General features: G+C 38.7%; 1 protein-coding gene across 1 annotated transcript; it reads left to right on the forward strand.

Moving 5' to 3' along the window:
• The first annotated feature begins 3,677 nt into the window (after positions 1-3,677).
• Positions 3,678-9,744, forward strand: LOC145780079 (neuroglobin-like). The gene is made up of 4 exons (XM_082591789.1): positions 3,678-3,818; positions 6,697-6,813; positions 7,063-7,183; positions 8,803-9,744. The coding sequence occupies exons 1-4, from the start codon at positions 3,721-3,723 to the stop codon at positions 8,926-8,928; spliced, it is 462 nt and encodes a 153-aa protein (XP_082447915.1). The 5' UTR covers positions 3,678-3,720; the 3' UTR covers positions 8,929-9,744.
• The last annotated feature ends 1,065 nt before the right edge of the window (positions 9,745-10,809 follow it).

The raw sequence follows: 10,809 nt of genomic DNA on the forward strand, positions 1-10,809 counted from the left end.
GCGTGAGCATCAAACAAAAAGGTTCAATTTTTTCGACAGGAATTTAAAAGTGCAAACTTTGACTTCAAATATTTTGTCTTATGTAATATTCAGATATTGACCAGACCACTAGTTTTCTACAATAGGCTCTGTCGCGGTAACCGGCGTTTCGATGCGTCTTTTCTTTGATCCAGAGCGTGATTGAACATTTGCCATGTTCTTGATTGAATCAGCATTTATGACAGACTATTGGCTAAAGCACACCAAGGAGGAGACGTTTGTGCGCTCACGGAAGTAATAAATTCGAATTAACCATTTGAGGGTTGTAAGATCACTGCAGTGACCTTTGTGTATAAAATTTGGAAATCTTAGATGATAAAAATAGGTCTTGTTATTTAGTGTCGCCAGAAGCAAATCAAATGCAGTGGTTTTGTGACAAGTCGTAGCAATTTTAAAATAAAACCAAATTATCAGGGCTGCAAGAAACGAATTTTGTTTTGCTGGAAGCAATTTCATTAAGTAGTAGATTAGAAATATAACGAAACAAAACAACTTATTTGGGTGAAAAATAGAAATGCTGTCATAATTTTGTGACGTAACACTCGTGAACATGACCAACTGGCAATCGTTTCGAACTCACAAAAACGAAACGGCTTCTTTTGAAACAAAGGAAATTAAAAGTAAGACAAATAAATTCAGTGTTGAAACTAAACGAAATATCTTAAAATTCGAAAATGTTTTGGCTTCCAACTGCTTTGTAAAGTATTTTAGTTTTTCAGTGCTAAATCTCAGTAGTAGGGTTTAATTTAATGCAACTACGGTTCAGAGACTGCATTTTTTATTTAACTAAGCAACAAACAGGACAGATAGACAGAAACAGAAGCGTTGACAGGAGAGTCCAGGACGTACTTTTGAACCCGGCCTGAGATGATATTAGGGGCCCGGAACTTTCTCAGGGGGCTCAGGAACTTGAAAAAAACTACTGCGTTTGGATATAGTGCGTTTTTCTAAAAAGTGATCTGGTTTGGGGCACGAGAATCTTAATGGTACCTGATACTCAACCTGGTACCGGGCCTAATTATCCTCTCAACGGCCCTGAACAGAAGATAAATGAAACAAAAGCAGATAAAGTTGATTGAATTAGATTTACAAAATTAATTCCTTTTTTTGTATAAGTTGAACTGACAAAGCCTTGACAGATTATTCCTGGTAGTTTCGCATACTTGTAGAGGCTCTTGACGCAGGACCGGTTACCGAGGTTGACAGAGTGCGGTTTCCGATTGTTGAAGTCTTGTTGCAGGGAAATCATTTCATTCAGTAGGTGCCATTGAACGGAAAACAGTCCTTAGACTCCGTTGCTTAAGCGCACACCTTCAGAGTCGAACCAGAGAGTACGAAGGTTCACAGCGATTGCCTTATTTTCACGATACTAGAAGAGCGGTATAGTTGGTACCGCGACATGAGGCTCTTTTTACAATTGCAGAAAATTTGTAATGCTGCTGGTACAGTCAGCTACAGAAAACAGTTAGCAAATGTTATGTGGAGCATATTTAAAGAATGCTAGTTTAGAAACACAGTTGAAAGGTTACCAGTAAGCAGTTTTTCTTGGGGTCGAAACCGTTGCAGTAGGCTGGGTGTAAAACAAGTACACGAGCAGTTTAATTAACAATGAGCATCCAGTGAATATCTAGACCTGATGCACGGTAGGATTAAATGAAAGTTCATTTATTAATGTTGTCTTTTCTTGCCTGGACTGCAATGCCGTGCATTGGAAAAGAATTACCTTTTGAAAGTGTACTTCCCAGGATCAGGACATTATTTGTCTAATGTCCTATTAATAAAGCTTTCTCAACAACCACCTCGCGTCGACAAACATCCATTACAAGAACTTGCTGCTGAGAAGCATCTTGAGCAGCAGTTGTCAGTCTGGAGTTTTCAATTGGTCGTTGCAGCAGAAGCATACCAAACTCAAATCAATCTACGTGATTGACTTGAAACCAGCAGATAAAATAGACAGGTAGAAGGAGAGAGATTGAGCGGAGAATCTCAGAATGAGCGCTTGAATCGAAAATGGTTTTATCGTAAAAAAAGATTTATCGTGAAGATTTTATCGTGAAGATGACTCCTGACCCAATGTGTGATTGCGGCCTAGACAATCAGACGATGAAGCACATCCTCACCAACTGCCCCCTTAGCCCTTCATGTGATGACAACGACCTCAAAAACATCACAAACAATGCTCTTACCTGGCTCCGACACTGGCGTGACAAGCTATGAATGAATGAATGAACTTGAAACCAGCAGATAAAATAGACAGGTAGAAGGAGAGAGATTGAGCGGAGAATCTCAGAATGAGCGCTTGAATCGAAAATGCAAAGTAAATGTTTGTCGACAGAAATCAAAGGCGTTTCATCAGTTAAATCAGTTATCATAACAAAACAAGCTAAAATCGACTACATTTTTTGAAAAGTAGTTTTTGAAGATACGTTTTGGTTAATTTACGGCGGCTCAACTACAAACAGCTTCATACAAGCTGTTTGTATTAATAATATTAATATTGTTTGTAATAAGTCGGCAGCCGTGGCCGAGTGGTTAGCGCGTTGGGCTCGCAGTTGAGAGCCTGCATGTTCGACTCCAGCCACCCGTACTTGCTGTTGTTTCTCTGGGCAAGAAACTTAACGATAATTGCCTCTACCTAGTGATCGATTTCGAGTAATGGGTAGTACTAAATTTAAGTCATAAGTAGAGTAGACAACCGGAAACAGACATTGCAGTCGGCTGCAGCGTGGGTCAGGTGTATGTCGGAAGGCGTACACCGATGCATAGCGCTCAAGTCCGCTTTCCCGCAATGCAGGATAAAGATAAACAAACAAAAACAAACAATACCACGCTTTTGCACACGCGCGCAGCCATGCGCACAAAGCGATATGACCACTTTCTCGTGTTTTACGATAAAACCAAAACCAGAAAAATGTTTAAGGCAGTCTTGCAGCAAATTTAATGTGTTTAATAATAACAATTAAACTCTTTGAATGTCCTGTTGTATTCTAAAACTAGGCCTAAATTTGGATTTAAAAAACAGCCGATTAACCCCCTCTCCCTCTATAGTAGATTGAGTAGACTAACCGACATTACTTTTTTTTCGTCAAGTAACGTCATTTGTATGAAATTTTTTTTTTTTGTTATCGCCAGCCTTATCTCCCCTTTGTTATCTTTGTATTGCGCTGCATACTTGCAACAGGGTAGTTCTGATAGCATCCATGTGGAATCGATTGTAGTACTAAGAATACTCTCTACTCAGCTTGTAAACACTTCACTGATATGTTGGTTGTTAGTAGGCCCCGCTACATAGTTAGACATATAAGGTAGTTAGCTACAGTAGTCCCCTCTTATTAAGCCCACGGTTAATAGGTCCGCCCGCTTATTAAGCCCAATTCGACCCCATCTGGAATTACTGAATGTATTGGAGGAGCAGAAAATTGTCTCCCGCTTAATAAGCCCAATATCGTCTGGTCCGGGTGCGGGCATAACAAGAGGAGACTACTGATGGCTAGTGGTTTCAATTTGTTTGTAACTTTCTCAGTTTTGACAGTAGCGTCACAAAGAGGCAGCATTGAGCCTATAAAGGAAGATGTAGGCCTGGTATAATGTGTTTTTTAAGCACTAATTTGATTGATGTAAAAGGTCGTTTGCTTGCAGAACAACTTGTATTTTTTCTGACTAACATAATTATATTTCAATATGTCTCTTTCTGACCATCAAGTAGGTCTCCTAAGGACTTCATGGGAAGAAATAGCTAAACTTGGAATGAAGGAAGTAGGCCTTGCAATCTTTCATCAGTAAGTTTACCTACAGTAAACTCGAAATTTTACAGAAATTTTGTGCCTAGTGGGAACTTTATTCTCAATTGTGACATTGCCCGCGACTCCAAACGAAGCCCGATAGCTCAATTCGTTAGCGCGTCATCTGTGAATAAAGTGAAGGACTGCTCTCCATTCAGCGGCATCTAATGGATGGAATAATTTCCCGGCAACAAGACTTCAACAATCGGAATCTTCACTCTGTCAATCTCGGTGACCGGGCCTGCGTCAGTGATTCAAAGCCTCTACAAGTATGCGAAACTGCCAGGATTAAGCTCTGCAAAAAGCTTACCCAGTCCGAGGATAAAGATTCAATCAATCAAGCAAGCCATTGTCTTTTGTCGACGTCTTCTTGTGACAAAATAACTGCACGTCTCAAAATATACAACTTCAGTAGAAATTGTCTTGTCATCCTGCTAATTGGTAGATGTAGGCCTACCTCACTGAGTGACCACTGACCAGTGACCAGCTAGTTTAGCAAGTGATGACCAAGCCAGTCTGACGCTAGATAAAACATTCATTTGCTGACTTGGGCAATAGCTGAAATGTACTTGCTTTGAAGCACTTGCTGAGTTGAAGCACTTGCCGAGTTGTCGCATGCTGATTGCTGAGTGATCCGACGACGGGTTGATGGCAGAAAAGGCATCTGAACGGACAATCTAGGGCTCTAGGCTATGCCAACCCATATGAAGATGCGGATCCAGTCATCCACGGACAGCCATTCAATCGTGCTGCTGAGCATTTTTATGTGATATAAGAAATAAAATTTCAAATTGGCATTTTTTCAGATGGAGACTTCGGCTATATCAGTTTTTTGGCACATTTGCCATAAAAAATGTCAATTTAGCACAGTTTTTCGCTAGCTATAATTAAAAGCTGTCTAATTAAGCTTATTAAGCTGTCTGTTCAAATTTGTATTAAAACAATTTTTTCCGGTATGCAAAAGTTATGCAAACAGACTGAATGCATGCAAAAGTGAAAACGCACAAACTGACTTTAGCGCGGTCACTTCCAAGATTGGGATCACAGCCTTATATTTTACTCTGCCTTCTAAATCCACCTCTGTTGCCAAGCATCCAGAAACTCTAACTAGTCTTTGAGATCAGTGGTTCCCAACCTTTTTGTTGTCACGGACCCCTTTAGACAAATTATTAATTCTGCAGACCCCTACCTAAAATTTTGCCTGAAACTCAATTAACATACTATTGGTAATAATTATGCTACTCAACTACTGTACTGTGTCATATTGCATTGATGCTATGACTCCTGCAACAAATATCAGATTAAATAGTTGCTCAAATAAGAAAATGAATGAATTGTTCAAGAAATGTCAGCAGTATTTGAATATTAAGGTGACCCATGGCCACCTGCAGATGCGGCCTGATTTGTCACATTTTGCAGATTTTGATTACAGCTACTGGTGGTGCTTGACTGATATTTTTTGAGATGTTTTTACTTCATGAGGTTTCCGAATGACATAAAATTTTTTGTTGCCTTGGGAAAGCAGTAGCAAATGAGAAAAAGTAAGTTGAAAAACGCAAAATCAGACTGTTATTGAAAATTAACAGTCTGACTAAAATCTTTGAAATCAAATTTTCTCTGTTTTTCAACATGTGAAGATGTTAAAACCTATTGTGTCATCTGGGGAAAAGAATAAAGAAAGCATAAAACTCTAATTTTTAGAAAAATTTATTTAAACGTACGCCCAAAGTTAGAAAAACCTGAAAATTTCTGCAAAATGTGACAAATCAGGCCGTATCTTTAGGTGGCCATGGGTGACCAAAAGTGCCATGCCGAAACTTTTTCAACGTGAGCAAATTTAATGAGAGGGCTGTTGTTGCCTTTCCTTAACTAAACGACAACTGTGGTTGAGTTTTTGACAATGCAACACGCATGTCATCTTCAACGTCCAGGCGATTTCGATGTTTAGTTTTTATTGTAGCAAGAGCTAAGATCCTGCCTCGCAAAGGTAAATGATTATGAATGGTAACAAAACAATAATCGCTTGCTTTGCCAAGAATGGGTAGGTTTGCAGTTGTGAGCACCAAAATTCTTTCACAGTTTTTGAATGAAATTCAATGCGTAATAACTCTTTTGATCTCAAATCAATTAGGTCATCTTTACTGAGATCGTCATCGCTAATGTTGTTCAAGTCAAAAAGAAAAGGATTTTGAATCCATGTTTCAACTTCGTTCGGCAGGTGTTCTAAACTAAAATAACGTTGAAATGAGATTTGCAGGGTTTCCAAGTGTGCGCAAAATTTTTCTCTCTGCTTTCTATTACGAAATAGACGAGCCAATGCTGATTTGACTGTAATCGACATGCGTTGTGGTAGATGTAGTTTAAGGTCAATGTACAGTTGTACACTGTGGGCAGCAGCATAGATTTATTTTAATGCATCCCGGTACAGTTTATTCCAGGGATATCTATAACTAGTTATAGATAACCCTGGTTTATTCTCGCGGGCTTGAACTTGGCACATTTGCATTTAAAGAGAGAAATGAAAGCAAAAAGATCGCTTTTCGTTTTTTTTTTCCAAAATTCATCAAGGTAATCATGAACCCCCAAATGCTTTTTCACGGACCCCCAAAAGGTCCGTGGACCCCAGGTTGGGAACTACTGCTTTAGATGCTTCAAACAAAAACCTAATAGATTTCCAAAACGAAAACGTAAATGATTTGTTTTTTTCACTTACTTGCAGTTTGTTTGGACTTTTTGTTGAGGTTTTGTTTAGATTAAAGTCGTTTGGGGTATATTTTGTTGAGGTTTTATGAAATACACGTTCTTTAGAATGTTCTTGAAGTATGCCATAATCAAAAATGATGTTTTATATTTTGTTTTAAATGATGCATTTTAGACTTTTTGCTGAAGAAGTGAAGTTTGCTGGTTACTTTGTTCGGCTTGCTCCAGAAGGTACAGAGTTTGATCTCAAAGATATAAAAGAATATCCAAGGCTTGTCACCCATGGAGCAAAGTAAGTAGTAGGCTAAGATCCAATTGAATACATGTCATGAACAATCAACGAAATCAACAGGCCAATCGAGTTGGCCAATTCATCAAGAAGCTATTTATCTATTTCTGAAAATCAAAGTCTTATTCAATAAAATGGGGAAAAAGATCATCAGGCAAAAATCAACTGAGTTTGATAAATTGGATTATTATTTTTGCTCATTATTGTTGTCTGCCCGACTTGTATTATTAAAATTACACAAATGATTTCCAGAGTTGCTTCTTCCATTGGAAGGGTGGTGAAATCGCTGGACAATCCGTCAGAGTTGGAAGCATTCCTGCACGGTTTGGGTCGGTTTCATAAGCTCAAGAAAATTCCTGAAAAAGACTTTGTTGTGAGTCCATTACTCACATAGACGTAAACCGTGATGCGACAATTTATCGAAAGACAATTTATCGAACGACAGTTAATCGAACGACAGTTTATCGAAACGACAGTTTATCGGACGACGAATCTCCCGAAACAAGTTTTATCTAGGATTAGGGTTAGCGGTTCGATTAATTTTCTTTCGATGAACTGTCGTTTCGATTAACTGTTGTTCGATCAATAGTCGTTCGATCAATAGTCGTTCGATAAACTGTCGTAGTACCACATAAACAACTGGACAAAGCAGCAACAAAATCTATTGCAACTTTGTTTTCTATCAGAAAAACTATGACTGACATTTCAGATAAAGTCAAAAACTAAATAATTTACTTCCACAAGGCAGTTTTCACAAGTATCAATTTGTAACAATAAAATTTGCTGCAACTGTCTATCAGTGAAACGTTTTAACTTCAAGGTTTGCAGCACATTGCTGAGCCTGGCCTTCTAAGTACTGGTGTGTACTCCACTGTTATTTTTAGACGTATTTACCAGCTCTGTGGTTCATTTTTGACTTTGAAACCTCTCCTTTGACTTTAGTCATGTAGTTTATTTGCATTCAAGTTATTTTAAACACTAACCGTATACAAATGACGATCTTAAGCCGCTCGTTGACCTTCAATAGAGATAACACTGTGCAAAGTTATTGGATAATTTACTGAGTTAGCATGTCGTGCTAATGTTTGATCAGCACATTTTCTACAATCGCTTTTAGATTACTATTCATTTTATATCACCAGGCAGCAAACATTTTTTACGTTGATTCAACGTCTAGAGAATGTAAAAAAAAACGGTTGATTTTCTATCTGGGCAATCGTCTCACTAAGAGTTTATCTCTATCGGATAGCTACCAAAGTCAAAACAAAGTTATTCCTTGTTACTTTGCTTTTCAAAAGGAAAAGGATAAGTTGCTTCATAAATCGCCATCTTGCGCAGCAAAAGATTAATGTCATTGTACAGTGCAGGCTACTTGATACCTGGATGCCAATCTATTAATATATTGGTAGAGTATGTGATCTGCCGTCTGTTCGTCTGCATCACAGTTGCATGCCACAGATGCTGATAGGGCCCACCTCACTTTTACTCCACCAAAGGCAATTAGTCTGAACGCTGGAGGACTCCACCATCAAGTGGCTGCTGGAGGAATGCCCAAATATTTGACCCCGATCAAATGTAGTCTAAAAACAACTTTTTATAGGCAAAATCATAATAAATTGAGTTTTATTTTTAGCAGCATGATCGTTAATTATTTCACAAGTTAGTGTAGATTGAATATTCTTTTTCAACTTAACGTTACGGGTTCGCTGTTTTCACGAGCTTTCGAAACACAGTTCTCTAATCATAAGCACATGACTATAGGGAACTACGTTTCGAAAGCTGGTGAAAAGTTGCAATTACTACAACGAACCCGCAGCATTAGCATAAAAAGAATATTTCATCTACACTTGAAGTAATTTTATCAGTTTCTTGAGTAGACTACTTATCACATAATCAAGAGCTAGACTTCGATGGTGTGAAATTTTAGTTACTGTAAAACTAGTTTATGAATAAAAGGTTTGTATTTAATTTGAAGCGTTTTTACTCCAACAGGCGATGGGAAGTGTTCTGATTAAAGTTATCAAGTCAGTTCTGCAAGGTAATGCAACTGATGATGTTGTTCAAGCGTGGGTTGTGGCTTACGCAGTCATTAAAGAAGGAATCGCCAGTCAGCTTTGATACTAAAACTGAAACGTAGCCATGGGAGGGAGGGGGAGCTTGCAAATTTGTATCTTGTCTCTCCCAAAAAAAGAGTTTTTAACATCATTGCATGACATTGTATTACATGTTGAATGACGTTTCATACATGTTTGGCTGTATTCAGTAGCTATATTTTTAAACAAACTCTTTATTTCAAATATTGAAATATTTGCTCACACCAATGTTGCTTTGCCCCCTAATAAAATTGTATACTTACGTCACTGACCAAAACTAATCGTATCTTTAATATCTTGTGCAAACTGTACCGTCATTTAGACTAGAGCATATTTGTTGAAGATTTCACACACAAAGTGCAGCCCAAGATTCATATTTTATCCCCACCTTCACCATCTTCACCCACCTTCACCATTATCCCCCATTTCACCATCGGCAGCAGTGGCCGAGTGGTTAGCGCGTTGGGCTTGCAGTCGAGAGCCTGCATGTTCGACTCCAGCCACCCGCACTTGCTGTTGTTTCTCTGGGCAAGAAACTTTACGATAATTGCCTCTACCTAGTAATCGATTTCGAGTAATGGGTAGTACCAAATTTAAGTCATAAATACAGTAGACAACCGGAAACAGACATTGCAGTCGGCTGCAACGTGGGTCAGGTGTACGTCGGAAGGCGTACACCGATGCATAGCGCTCAAGTCCGCTTTCCCGCAATGCAGGATAAAGATAATAAAACAAAACAAACAAAAACAAAAACAAAATCTTGTGTCTTCGACCATTAGCTCATTTGAACAACTTTATTTCGCTAACATGACTATCTTGTTAATAAAACGCTCTTTGTGACTTCAAATTTTTGTAACAGTTCGACTTACGCAGGAAAGGTGTTTGCTGTTTATATTTTTTTTAGCCGCAGCGATAGTTCAGTTGGGTAGCGCGTGGCTTCGTGAACGAAGAAGCTTCACGATCACGCGGTGCAAGTTCGACTCTCGGGGTGTGCGTTTGCGCAACGCGTTTCAAGGACTGCTCTCCATTCAGCGGCACCTACTGGATGGAATAATTCCCTGGCAACAAGACTTCAAAATCGGGAACTTCTCTCTGTCAACCTCGGTAACTGGCCCTGCGTCAAAAGTCTCTATATGTATGCGAAACTACCAGGAATAACCTATCAAGGCTTTGTCAGTCCGAAGATAAAGATTCAAAACCAAACCAAGGCTTCTCTGACGATGAAAACAAGGTTGGGTGTTATTGGTATTGTTGCCAGATTCACAAAAAAAATTGATGCTGGTTTCAAGATTCCTACAGAATAAAAACAAAAGCAAGCGTTATATGTTTTTGCAGCATCGAAATAATAAACTATGGCATATTATGTAACCTGGTCAAAGCATGATGAGTGGGTTTTGACACAAAGGAAGTTGTTGCTTTGACACAACCTATTGTGCACCGTGTCTTGTGAAGACTCAAAATAATAGTCACACTTACGTTATCTTAACATCTGATTTTGTAAAAGTGGATGCGAAATTGCACGTTATTTCAGCACAGCATAGAAAAACCAAGTGTTGCAAGTTTTACCAGCGTTTTGCGCTCAGGCAGAGCACTGTGTAGTTTGTAAACTTCTTAGAGAATCGAAACTCACAATCCTAATTCTTCATGCGAATGCAACAGCAACTAAGCGTTCAAACATATTTGCATGTCGCTACTCTCGCTGGAAGGCAAAAAGATCCAATCTGTTCTTGCTAATTTAATCAATCAGGGAAGTCGAAATAACGTTATATAAAGAAGTAAAAGCTTATTTCGTAGTTCAGCTATGCAAGTAGAAAGCATTGAGAATAGAGATACAACTTCAGTAGCAAAGTAGACGAGGGCTAAATGCAAAACTGATTTCTTGTTAGAGAATGTTGTATGTAAAACA

This window comes from Aplidium turbinatum, chromosome 11 (genome assembly GCF_918807975.1).
Source record: "Aplidium turbinatum chromosome 11, kaAplTurb1.1, whole genome shotgun sequence".
Taxonomy (NCBI): Eukaryota; Metazoa; Chordata; class Ascidiacea; order Aplousobranchia; family Polyclinidae; genus Aplidium; species Aplidium turbinatum.